We start from the raw sequence: 13,666 nt of genomic DNA on the forward strand, positions 1-13,666 counted from the left end.
AAGAACCTGTCAGCCTGAGGGAACGCCACATCACTCACTCTGTGCTGCTTAAGGAACCGAGCGCGCGGCAGCGGCGGCGACAGGAAAAACACTCTTTATTTGTGGTGGTTCAAGGCCATGGGGGGCGAGCCCTTTGCACACGGACGCACCGGTGACACAGATGCTGGATTCCAGGTTTCCGGGCACTCGTCAGGCCCATGTTCTGAACAGCACACGTTCCCGGGATTTCCCGAGTTCCTCTATGTGGGGCTGGGTGTGCGGAGGTCCCGCCTCAGGCCCCAGGCCACAGGGAGATGGGCGCCGTCAGTCCCCGTGGCCTTCGTCAGGGGGGTTGAGTTGGCCAAAAAGAGATCGATACAGCTCTGTCCTGGAAGACAAACAAAACAAACTGGTTAACACGTTGGTTAACTTTTCAAGGTTAAAAAAGGGGCTTCCCTGGTGGCGCAGTGGTTGAGAGTCTGCCTGCCGATGCAGGGGACACGGGTCCGTGCCCCGGTCCGGGAAGATCCCACATGCCGCGGAGCGGCTGGGCCCGTGAGCCATGGCCGCTGAGCCTGCACGTCCAGAGCCTGTTGCTCCACAACAGGAGAGGCCACAACAGTGAGAGGCCTGCATACCGCAAACAAACAAACAAACAAAAGAACCAAGAAGCTGGGAAATACCCCAGTCTAATTCTTCAATTGGAAACACAGCCACATAATTAAAAATGCATCCCGCAGCTCTTATTCGCAAATACGAAGGAGGGCAGGAACCTAGAAGCGGCCAAACAGCAGAATATGTAAATAGTCCAGAGTGGCTGGATACCTGTCTCCAGGGAACGAGTTTTCTATAAGTTTGCCCTTTACACACAGGCTCTTCAAGTAAGAAAACAAGATTGAATATTTTAATAGGATGTATGAGACTGCCACATGAGGAGGATTCAATCAGACATGGGATGTAGGGGATATAATTCAGTTTTCATACATTTTCTTGCACTTGGCAGTACTTGAAAAACAATGAAAATGACCCAGCAACAACATTCCAATTACCAGCACACGCGCAGCTGCTCGGGCGCCAAGGGTCTTCCCCACGCCCTGGCCCTTCCGCTGTTCTCCATCTAATAAATAATTCGATTGGCTAATTTATTTCTAAAGCTGGGTATGACATTAAAAAAAAAAACCCTAACATGCCAGGGTCTTGCGTCCCTGAAAATGAAGTAAGTGACCACTTGCCACCTCTGTTTCCACCACCACCTGGCCAAAGGCACCTGTCGGGGCGGGCGAGGCCCTCCCAGCACCAGCACCGATCCCGCAGCTCCAGAGCACTTCTCTGGATAGAGGGCAGTCTCCCTGCGGAGATGCCAGGAGCCAGGAGGGTCCAAGCAGGTCAAACCCACAGGGAGGCGGGGACCACGCCCGTGCCCTCGGGGAAGGAGGGCAGGCACCTGGGCGAAGGCCACGGACCAGCGAGTAAACGACCTCCTCGGAGAAAGTTGTGCCTGCTCTGCTTATGTTTTCAAGATCTACAGCCTGCCCTCCTTGTTAGGAAAACAGGCTTTTCCTAACAGAACCGCTCTCATCATCTGAGAGTCATCATCAGCAAATCTGATTTTCAAAACAAAACAGAAGACAAAAAAAACCCCACCCTTCAAACAGCTATTTTTGGTCCAGCCAGACTCCAACACAAAAACTTACAAGTCTGTTTTTGAAGTCACCTTACTATAGTGGTGTGTACCAAAAGAGACATTATAATTAGAAAACCCAGCAATAGGAATAGCATATTAAAACTTTTTGAAAGGGAAAAGTCTTAAAGAAGGAACCACAGAAGCCATGGATATAAACAAACCTTATCATGCTGGGGACGACGTGGCAGGCAGGGAACGTGCAGCCAGAAGACAGTGGGTCTCCTGTATTATTACAGGAATTTTATTGCAAGAATTTGCTGGTGCCCTCAGCCGACCATCGTGCCCCTGGACCTATAAACAAAGGATGCAGGTTCACCCGGAGCTCCAGGGTCTCTTTTGTTCCTGAGCTGTACACATCTGCCTGGCTCAGCCTTGGCCAGGCCCCGGACACACGCGTACTAAGGCGGAAGGCAGCTTCAGACCACATGCAAATGAGAGGCAGGCAGCCTCCCTTCCAGAGGCAGTGGCTGCCAAATCACCAGCTCCATCACATAAAGGACAGCGATGCCCTGTCCGGGTGTCACTTTATCATGCGATGGCCTGCCTACTTGCCAAAAAGTACAAGTCTCTCTAGCCATTTCCACAAAGAAATTAAATGGTGTTAAGGGGAGAGTCGCCATGACAAAGAGGACAGTGTGGCTTTAAGGCTGCGACATCTGATAAGAGGGAGCTGCAGAGGCACCATGCCATTTAGCCCTTCACAATCATCCCTTCCCAGCCTCGCCTTCCCAGTGCTCGCCTGCACCAGAGCCCATCATTACCACTGAGCAAATGCTTCCTCTCCACGCGGTGACATCAGCAAACCGCCTGGGCTAAGGCGGCAGTTACTGCCCGCAGCAGGGTTCACGTGTCAGGAGCTGAGAGGGAAATGCTGAAACCCATGTTTTGATAGAACATCATTTCACACTCAGGTGGACAAAGCTGACAAAGATGCAGCTGTTCATGGCAAAGCAACCTGGAAAGCCGAGTGGTCTGCGTTCTTAAAGTAGCTTTACAGAAGAGAGAGAATATGAGCAAGGGATTATTCCAATCTAAGAATCCCCAAGCAATTTCAACTTGAAGTCTTCCTCACCCATGACCACCAATCAGTGACCATTTTTACCTTCAAAGTATCTCAAACTTGCCTGCTCCTCCAGGCTCCATTATTTCAGATCTTACCATCTCTCACCCAGAATGCGGTGCCAGCCTCCTAAGCGACTTTTCTGTTCCCGTCCCCTCTTCCCCCGCCTCCATCCCCCTCAGCCCCAACTCTAAGAACTCTAGAGATGAACAAAGCAGACCCTCCTGGGGTCCAGGAGCACCACCAGGATGAAGACCCCCAGACTCCGGCTGCTCAGCTAGGCCCCAGCCCCTCTTTCACCCTGCGGAGGACCCGCCGGGGACAGAGCTGGGAAAACCACGGCCACGAAGGGTGGGGTCCAGGGTCTGGTCCTCGAGCCTCTCTGCGTACCCCCTAACAGAACTCTACAAAATCCCGCAGCCCCTGCACACATTTTTAAGTTGACATGTAAAATTTTTCTTGATGAAGTTAATAGTCACAAAGGATATAATTACCACAAATCTGTGAATACCAACTTTTAAAATAACTCTTACATCCCTTTTGTAATACACCCAATGGAATCTATATGCCATACTGATCTGATACCCATCATCACTCACTTAAACAACACATAAACAAACTCTTTAATTTGGAAAATGTATAGCATCTATCTCTTTTTAAACTTATATTTCCATCTGATTTTTCCCCTAATATAATTGTTTTATGCTTGAAAGTCTTTTATTGATCACACTATCATACTTCTTGGCCACAAAAATAAGTATGCAAATTGAAACACTTTTTGAAATTTGAAAAGTTGAAATATTTTAATTTCTTGGGACCATAAGGCTCTAAGTAATTTTTAAAAATTACTTCTGGACTGTGCTATCATTACAATTATTATTAGGATACAACTGATATATACAATAACAATATAATAAAATGTAGTATAATTTTGGTAAAATTTTAATATACATAAATATGTAAAATGTTACTGGAAATTATCCCTCAATGATATGGGTGAGGCTTTCCCCTCCATTCCCATTCCATGGATGAATATAATTTATTGCTAGAATGAAAGCGGGTTCAGTACCAATTCTATTCCTATTTTTTAGTTTTTGTAGACAGAAGTGATGAGAAACCTTGCCACACAAACAAGCAGACGTGGGAATGGGAGAGTTTTGTTATAGCAATGATACTCAATTCTTTTAATTCCTTCTGAATTAACCACCCCCCCCCCCCAATCACAGAGTGATCTACCACCAAAACTTAGTTTTAATGATCTACCAGCTGACAACTCAATTGGGTTCTCCTGCAATTTTGCTGAGAATAAAGACCTGGAAGCCACCTGACCGGCAGGGCTCTGTTACCCAGTCCTGGGTCACGGCCGGTCGCAATCCCTACACCGTATTTTGACCGGTCCTTCTGTGAGGTTCCCCACTCCAGAGTAACGTCCCATGTCAGGGTAAGGAGGGGCTTCGTGTCTGGAGAGGACAACTGTGAAAGGCGAGGGAGAAGGAGAGCTGGCAGCTCCAGCTCGGGCAGGCTCTCAGGCAGGGCTACTGAGAGCCTCTCAGCAAAGAGCTGGAAATTTGATTCCTGCCGTCTCTCTGTGTCTCCTTTCCGGTAGGAAGATCTCTGCACGGCCCAGGAGGAAGACTGAGGCGGAGGTCGTCCTGAGCGTTGCCCCAAACCCAGACAGATGCTAGACCTGGGGTCAGTACTCAGGGGAGAGGGAGGCACCTGGAAAGAAACAGGATGCGTCCATATCCCTATCCCTATCCCATCCCAAGGCAGGAACACAAAACTAAAAGCGGAACTAGGTAATGAAAAGCCACCATGGGACAGAGGGTCGGACTGCCTTCTGCTGCACGAAGCATGCTCCCCTGCAGCACCCTTCCTAACCGGGACTGAGCCACCCAGAGAAGCTGAGCTCTCGGTCCTTAGGCTAACCTCATCCCCATCCGACTCTCCAGGGTAAGCGCACAGTTTAATACCTGAGGTGCCCTTAAGGCTATGCATAATGAAGCTGGTTTTCTAAATATATAATTCCTGCTCCCTATCACATTAAGAATCAAGATTTGAATCACTGAACTGAAAGGCCTTCCCCCCCACCCGTCACCCTCCCCCCACACTCCTGGCCTCAATATAGAAAATGTATTAATGGGGGTATCATGCGGGAGAATAACCTACAGAGTAATTAACAGGACTTGGACCTAAGGTAGAAGGTCGATAGCAGGGGCTCTTCCTTGAATTAAAATTTAACTTACCCTTTATTGCAACCTACAAAAGCAAGTAATGAGCACTAACATTTTTATTTCTTTTAAACTGTCATTTAGGCTATAGAGGGGATAATTACCTATCTCTAATGTAGTAAGGTTTTATAACCCTTAGTGAGGCATTTTCTAATTTAATATTTTTACTATATTATCATAAAACCTGTTTCTGGAAAAAAATGATCATGGATTAGCAGCCATCTTCCATAAAGACAGAGTGTGTGTGTGTGTGTGTGTGTGTGTGTGTGTGTGTGTGTGTACTGGGATTCAGCTTATTTATTATGTGACTCTTGTGAAGAGACTTAAGCGCGCCCAGTAGAGCTGGCTGTGAGATGCCATCACTTGAGTGGTGGGCGAGGTTTGAAGCAGCCCTAAACGAAACGTGGTGGACGTGCGTCACGGTGCCGTCCAGCCACGTGCACTCCTCACTGACCGTGACACAGACCAGGGGCTTTCACGCCATCATCGGGGCAGACACTACAAAGCAGCACCTGAACCCTGCAGAGGACCTGTGCGGGGGGCGTGGGACTGAAGGAGCCACGCAGGCCTCGCCCCAGACACCCCACTCCTCCTCCCCCTCCTCTGGCCCGGATACCCCCACACTGCACCCACCTGGCCCTGTGGCCAAAGGCGAGCAGACAGCAGGGAGAAAGCAGCCAGGCCACCGCTCCCTAAAGAAACCTGCACAGCCTCCAAAAGTACATACATCCCATTCTTCAAGCAAGTAAGATATGCAGGGATTTCAGCGTGTGCCCGTAGAAACAATATCGCTGCTTTCCTGATTAAAACTATACACAGAATTTGTCCTTGATTAATTTGAGATTGTTCATTAGTTGCTTCACTGGGGGGGAGTTGTCCTTCCTAAATATACAAGACACATCCCAGAGTGTGCGGGGGAAGGGGGCCTCCCTCCCCCATAATCCCCTCCCTTTCCCTGCACACCCGAGGGGCCTGTGCTGCGTGCTTCTGCGGAACTTGATGTCTTAGACATACATTTGAGAATCCAAGGGTGACGAAACACACAAAGGGAAAGTGAGACTAAGGGCTCCAATTCCAGCAGCACTCGTATCCAGCAGAACCTTGACGAAACCCGAATACCTGGGAGTCAGTACAGACACAGCAAGAACAGAAACTCACACTGACCACTGTGGTTGCTGACTGCAGATGTACTTTTGTTTTTTTTGCGGTACGCAGGCCTCTCGCTGTGGCCTCTCCCATTGTGGAGCACAGGCTCTGGACGCGCAGGCTCAGTGGCCATGGCTCACGGGCCCAGCCGCTCCGCAGCATGTAGGATCTTCCTGGACCGGGGCACGAACCCGTGTCCCCTGCATCGGCAGGCGGACTCTCAACCACTGCGCCACCAGGGAAGCCCTGCAGATGTACTTTTAAAGATCATTGGCAATGTTACTGACGCATGCTTTTTTTCACGTTTGTGTTCGGAAAACATTTTACTTATTAGTGCTGTAGAAGCTTATATATGTGTATTAGGTGAGGATGGTCCCTGGCCTCAAAGTATAACACAAAGGTATAATAAATTCATAAAATACACAGGAATGCCTATTTGCTGTGCTAGGTTTTCGTAGTATTACAGAGACAAGAATGACGCAGCAGAACCTGCGTGGGGAAGGTGAATGTATCAGTTAACTCTGTCTGGACAGCCCCCTCCGCTCGGAGAGGTGGCAGTGTCCTCCCTCTCGCCGGGCACCCCTCCGCTGCTCTGGGACCCCTCCCACAGCCCAGTCCTCCAGAGTCAGGACGGACAGCTCCTTGATCCTCCCCGTGGCAGCATTTCAAGCACTGCTGCCTTCCCCTGACTAAATCTGGTCTCTTCTGGGTGAAAAGAAACAGTTCACTCCATTCCCGCTACGACAGAGCTGGAGTTCTCCTGCTGGCCTGGCGGAACCCCTCGGAGTCCTCCAGGTTGCCGAAGAGCTGACGGGGAGGCCCTCGCTCTCCGAGCCCACACCCACGTGTCTGGACAGTCCAGGCGGCCCAGGTGCGCGGGGCGAGCTCTACCACCTCCTCTGTTCTCAGCTCGTCCTTTCCTGCCCTCACAGAGCTTCCAGTCTCTCTGTTCTGCCTGCCAACGTGCCCAGGGCATCCCAAGTGCCAACTGAAAAAGATATCTTGCCAGTCATCACTTGGCACCAAACCAAGGGGTCCTCCCAACCTAACCTTCTGGCTGCTTTGAGGTCTGCTCCCCAAATACTAGAGATAAGACCGCACCTCCCTTAACCTTTCATTCCTTCTGCTTCCTCTGACCCTAATCCATTCTACTCTGTATCAGAGACTTTACAGGCGAGAGAAAGATGCCTGAGAACTGTTTCTATGACCTAAGAGGGGAACTACATTGGTCCTGGCGGCCGCATGTACATCACAGCAGCGGGATCAGAGGCAGGGCCCCCACTCCAGGCCTTCATCTCTCAGGAAGCCTGCGTTGTGAGGAAGACAATGCAGGCGAAGGGACAGAAGTACGTCCTGTAAGGAGGGAGCATCACATAGGATGACGTAAAAAAAAAAACTATGAGTAGAAGACTCTGAATTCTTGAATGCAGCCGAAAGGCCAGCACTTAACAATAAGTGGGTCTCGGGCTTCTCTCCCGAAACGTCGGCACAACTGCATACCAAAAAATCACACACATACACAACCAAGAAACGTGAAAAGAGAAGAAAGCGACCTTCTCTTACTGAGGTCTTATTTCTTAACTGGATCAAGTTAGCAAAGTAATAGTGACTCAGAGAATGCCCTCACCTATCACTAATTACCTAAATCTGGACGCAAGGCAAATCTCCCATCAGAACCAGGCTCAACTCTTCACAAGCTCCAAGGCAGCCCACCGCAGTTGCCCAAATCTGCCACAAGGTGGCAGCACACGATGCCTTTCTCAGTGGACCAGGCAACTAGCAAGGCTCCCAGAAAACTGTGGCCATAAATTACCTAGAGTGTCTGCTCTCCTCGCTATCCTCCCCAGTGCTTGAAGGAGACTCGGGAAGGTCTGTTCCATTTCGCTCCTTTGGTCAGGTCAGAACCAGGTCCTTCAAACCTCTGCAAATGCTTTTAGCCCTACAGCTTTAAATTACAGATGATGACACGGCCTCTGGCCGTCTCCTAAAGATCAGACCGACTCAAGATTTATAAATGTTCAAAGATGCAGGTTCAGGCCCCAAACAAAGGAACTGAATGGCTGGGAGGAGGAAGGAGAGGTGAGAGGGAGCGAGGGGTGAATCTGTAAAGGTTTGCTCCCCACTTGCGCTCCCTCCTTGCTCCCAAGCCAGTTAACAAATTCACTCCACTTACACAAGGAAGAAAAACACTTGAAACTTCCATCATCCCTACCACTAGTTTCAAGTCTTTCAAATTCTTTTAAAGAAAAATAATTTACCTTGGTGGGACTTGCAAAAAAGTGGAGGGGGGTGGGAGGGACTGCTGACAAAAGGGATGTCGCCTCCTCTCCTGTGCATTAATATTCCATATTCCTGGGATGATTTCCACTTTCACAGTTTGACTGTTTTATAACAGATTTGACGCGAGAGAAGACAAATGGCCTCACAAAGGAAAGACGACAAATCATCTCACCGCTTTTAGCGGGGTCTTCTCTTTACTTTTATTTATTTTTATTCTGTGGCTGGGCTGTGGAGCTCTCTGCCTTGCTGGCGATGTTTAATATTAACGCCAAGCCCCCGCGATGCTGGCAATAGAGTTGGCCGGTGTTGTGTTTGTGACTTTGTGAGTGCTGGCTTCAGGAAGATGAAGCTCCTTGTCTAAACAGCAGCCCCTCTAACAGCTCCTGTTAAAAGCCAGGGGATGCTTCGCTGCTTAGACGTGAATCACTTCCTTCAACCCCAGGGAAAGGGAGGCTGACACTGAGTTACATTTGTATCCCTATCAGGACCTCTGCCCAACGACCCAGGGCCGGGCGGGAGCGGGCCTATGACGCTTCTCTCAGCTCCAGTTTAAGGCTACTCCGAGGGGGTCAAAACACACAGAAATCAACAAGGATATCTGTCCTCAACCCACAGAGTTTAAGCAAGGCATTCCATTACTTCTGGTGATATATTGGAGGACTAACTTTACCAAAAATACCCAGTCCGAATCCGAACATAAAAGCAGCAACTACCAAGCACACAACACCGGCAGTACCTCTGGGCGGCCGAGCCCCGGGCTGGGCTCAGCCTGCCGGACACAAAGGCCACCATCCACACGCTCCCCCCAGGGTGCGACCACCCCCGTTCTGTTTCTGTTCTGCCCTCTTGGTCTTCTTTATCTTCCTCCCACAGCCCTTGTCCTGGGTTCTGTTCTAGGCCCTCCTCCCTTCTCTCTCGACCCCTCCCCTGGCCAATTCATCCAAGGCTCTCAGCCCTGCCCGTCTCCTGGGTGCAAAAGCCGCCTACAGCCGGAGTGTCCACGTCCCCACCTTGGCACTGCGTCCGACTCCAATAAACTGGCCACTGACAGCACCAGGCCCTGCAGGATGATTCTGCCACCTAAACTACCTTTGTTAATCATGGCAGCAGATTCTCTGTTTTTCATGTCCAACACTTAACTGTTTAATGGCAGGAAGCTACAAAGTTATAGGTACCAACATCACATTTTCTGATTAAAAAATAAAATCCTCCCTGAGATAGGGATCTTGTTTGGACAGTTCACTTACATTAATGGATAGAATGCAAACTGATGCCCTCCATCTGTCACTCTTTCTTGGTTTTTAATGGTTTCCTTCAAAGAACTTCCTCCTCTCCACCGTAAATCAGAGGAGAGAAATTTGGAAAAAAGGTTTCTCCCAGACACCTGCCAGGGCACCTGTCCCCAGGAGGAGTGCCCAGGAGCCCTCAGCTTCCCGGTGTCTGCAACAGGGCCACCCCCCACCCACGCACCTCGGTTCACCAGAGTCGCTTAAGTCAGCAATCTGATGACCTCGGCCAGTTATGGGACTGGTTTTTAAAAGCCTGGCTGCTCTGTGCAAAACGAGTGGTTTGCGTTTCTGCCCCTGGAAGCTGGTGACTCTGTTTTGCTGCCCTGCTGTGCCTCCCCTGCAGGATGGAGAGCTGGGCGAGGACGAGGAGGCTGAGCTCCGCCAGCGCCGGCAGGAGAAAATGTGTATTGATTTGTCCCTCCTTTTAGAGGAGCACGGAGCGTTGAAGAACAGCTGCTCCTCTCTGCAGCCTTTCACATTACACGCGCCACAGAAGGCCCAACCCCCACCCACCTCCGGGAAGCAGAAAGGGGTGGCTCCTGGGTGCCAGCGGCCACTAGGCTGCCTGGTCCACAGTGCGGACTCCCAACACCCCAGGCCAGAACGCCTCCCCTTCCTCGGATCCAGTAATTTCCCTCTCTGGGCTGACGTTTCCTCATCTATATTGGAGAAGAAAGAGCCTTCAGTCTTATTTACCTTTTAAGTGGAGGTGCCCAGAGGGTAAAAGAGTTAATGTTTACAAAGTGTTCTGCTCCCCAGAGGAAGACAATGGATAAAACACAAGGTGTGGTTGGCTCATTCAAGACCTCCTTTCTAGGGTAGTTAGTAACAGCTCCCCATTACAAAAGCCCCGCTTCCTAGCACCTGGAACTCAAAGTACACTCAGGCAATGCCTTTTATCTAAATATGCTTTTTTGCTGTGACACTTAATACCAACACTAAAAATTACAAAAGGAAACCAAGGACTATTATGCCTTGTTAATGCACATACAGGAGCCATTCCAGAAATGTCCTCTTCTTAAACCAAACAAATCCTGAGAGCATTCCAAAAATGCTGTCCTACAATGAGAACTGGTCATCACAGAGCCCTTTCTGAACACTCCATGTTTCCACAGTAACTAGAAATCTGTAGAAGGGCCACCAGAAACCAAACCTGGTATGGTTATCACAGCCAAGATGGGCAGGAGAAAACCGACAGTATGATACAAGTTTGTGGTGTACACTCTTGGGAGCAACTGCAATACAAGAGTGTTCTTGAAAGACTTTTCCCAGGGTTCATCCTAAGTTAAAAGACCTCCAAAACTCTCTAAGTAAAGGACTGAGCATGACAAGTCCCGGAGCTGGACTCTCCTTATTTCTAGGGCTTTTCCAATGTTCTTCGCCAGGAGCGAAGAACAAACTATGGCGCCGGCTCTCAGGCGGTGCGACATCCTCGCGTGGAGACAGAGCCCGCAGAGTAATTGATTAGGGTCTGCACTGCCGGTGAACTGCCGTGTACAGAGTGCCGTGGGAACAGAGCAAAGTGCGGACAGTCCCCGACTTAAAACGGCTCGACTCAAGATGTTTCCACTTTACGATGGTGCAAAAGCAATGTGCACTTATTAGAAACTGTACTTCCAGTTTTGAACTGTGACCTCTTCTCTTCCCAGGCCGGGGATGTGCGGCAGATCCCCTCTTGTGATGCTGGGCAGGGCAGCCCCCGGTCAGCCACACGATCACAGGGGTGGACAACCGACACACTGACAACCACTCTGTGCCCAGACAGCCCTCCCGTTGTTCACTCTGAGTATTCGATCAATGACATGAGACACTCAACACTTTGTTATGAAATAGGCTTTGTGCTGGATGATTCTGCCCAACTGTAGGCTAATGTGAGTGTTCTGAGCACGGTTACGGTGGGCGAGGGTCAGGCGTGATGTCAGTAGCTTAGGTGTATTTAATGCATTTTCGACTTACGTTATTTTCAACCTGCAAGGGGTTTATCGAGATGTAACCCCACTGTAAATCGATGAAGATCTGTATATTAGAGTTAGATGACTTGGAGAGATTTTAGTAAAAGAGGCAAGAAGCCTTTGTTCATTCATCTTATAGGGATTGTTTGCAAAAATAATCTTACCAGCAAATTGCTTACAAGCAACAGACTCATAAGCTGAAGGCCTTTAAAGGCACTTCAGACAGGAGACCCACAGCCAACTCTTCTCAGGTTTGCACAGAAATGGGTATGTCTGCGTTGCAGGCAAAGGGACAATGACATAATATGTACACATGGGAAAATGTAAATTTTGTTTATTTACCTATCTGTACAGATATCATTAAAACAGTCCTTCTCAGAAACAAAAAAATTACAAAGAACATTTCATTCTCAAGAATCTAATGAGCAAAAAGGACTATTTCCACTTTATAAAGAAGGAAACTAAGGCCCAGAGACAAGATTTCTTCAAGGTCACATTGTCTGTGAGCTGGGGCAGAACAGATGCTCAAGGATCCCAAGTCAGTTCTCTAGCCCAGAGAAGGCTCACATCAACTGGGAAAAGACTTAAATTGTTCTGAAAATAAAACTTCTGCTACAAAAATGCTATACAGTAAGTAAGGCAGGATTCAATTGGAATCAAAATATATTATTGCAAATGTATGAGTATAATACCATACATTTTTACTAAAATCTCTCTAAGTCATCTAACTCGATAATACCAAACACAGGATTATAGTAAACATACGCATACTATTGTACTTTGACTTATAAATGAAGCATTCTTAGCAAGTAAAAAACCCGAATAAGTGTTTTTGTGAACCGTAATAAGTACTGTTAGAGAGTAACAAATAAAACAGGGGTTCCCTGGTGGAGCAGTGGTTGAGAGTCCACCTGCCGATGCAGGGGACACGGGTTCATGCCCCGGTCCGGGAAGATCCCACATGCCGCAGAGCGGCTGGGACTGTGAGCTATGGCCGCTGAGCCTGCGCGTCCAGAGCCTGTGCTCCGCAACGGGAGAGGCCACAACAGTGAGAGGCCCGTGTACCGCAAAAAAAAAAAGGGGGGGGTTCAAGGACAAAAGAACCACACCTCAGTCGCGGGTAGGGAACCATTAAAGGCTCTCTGAAAAGGCTGATGTGTACCAAGGACTACAAACCCTGCAAAAGGAAAGGATGCAGACAGGGCAGGGGTGAGGAGATGCTCCAGTTCCCATGAGCAGAATTAAGAGACACAAGCGGGAGGAGGAGGGAGTGTGTCCTGGGACCTCAGGGGCCCGCAGGACAGCACAAAGAAAGTGCACACCAAACCAGGTGATGAGGAGAGAAAGGTAGCAGGATGACAAATCACTGCAGGCCTTGAGTGGCAGGTTCGAGTATGGCTTTTACGCTGTAGGCGACAAGGAATAGCATTTCCTAAGTGGTATTTTAGGAAGGTGCAATCTGGCAATGATGCACAGAACTAATTAAATCAGACGAGGGGGGGTGGTCAAGAGGCTGTTGGTGTTAACAGTCTATGTGGGAAGAAAAAAAATCTGGGCTCACAAAGAAGCCGTAGGACTGGAGAGTAGAGACCACTGAATGATATACGAAAATAAAGTGCCAAGCAGACCAAAAGTAAGAAATCAGAAAAAAGCAGGAGAAAATATCAGTGAACAGTTCATCCTGGGATCCAGGAGGGAGTGCCTAAGTATAAAAGCAATGAAAAACACTCCTAAGAAACAGGTGTTATATATTAGATCACATAAAAAGTAAAACTTACACATGACCACTAAAGATCGTTAATACCAACAGGTGAGCAAACGGGGAGAGCTACAAAAAATAGGAAATATGGTACATAATCATAATATGTAGAATTCACACAAACTGCAAAGAAAAATTAAACTCAAAGAAAAAATGGGACAAAGGATAAAAACAGCAATACAAATGATTAATAAATATACAGACTCTTCAAGGCTATGATTAAATGCGAAAATAAACATTAGATACTTAGCCCAGTGCCTAGCGCACTGTAGGGCCTCAGTAAAGT

At 48.5% G+C, this 13,666-nt stretch overlaps 1 protein-coding gene across 2 annotated transcripts in view; it reads right to left on the bottom strand.

The window, feature by feature from the left end:
* Positions 1-229: 229 nt before the first annotated feature.
* AATF (apoptosis antagonizing transcription factor) overlaps positions 230-13,666 on the bottom strand; it is a 100,019-nt gene continuing 86,582 nt past the window's right edge. Inside the window, exon 12 of one of the 2 annotated variants that reach the window (XM_065897581.1) lies at positions 230-367. In XM_065897581.1, coding sequence (XP_065753653.1) covers positions 304-367 — 64 coding nt within the window. In that variant the 3' untranslated portion in view covers positions 230-303. The remainder of the gene's footprint in view (positions 368-13,666) is intronic. The other variant, XM_065897582.1, reaches the window with a different exon arrangement.

The sequence above is a fragment of the Phocoena phocoena genome, chromosome 19, assembly GCF_963924675.1.
Source record: "Phocoena phocoena chromosome 19, mPhoPho1.1, whole genome shotgun sequence".
Taxonomy (NCBI): domain Eukaryota; kingdom Metazoa; phylum Chordata; class Mammalia; order Artiodactyla; family Phocoenidae; genus Phocoena; species Phocoena phocoena.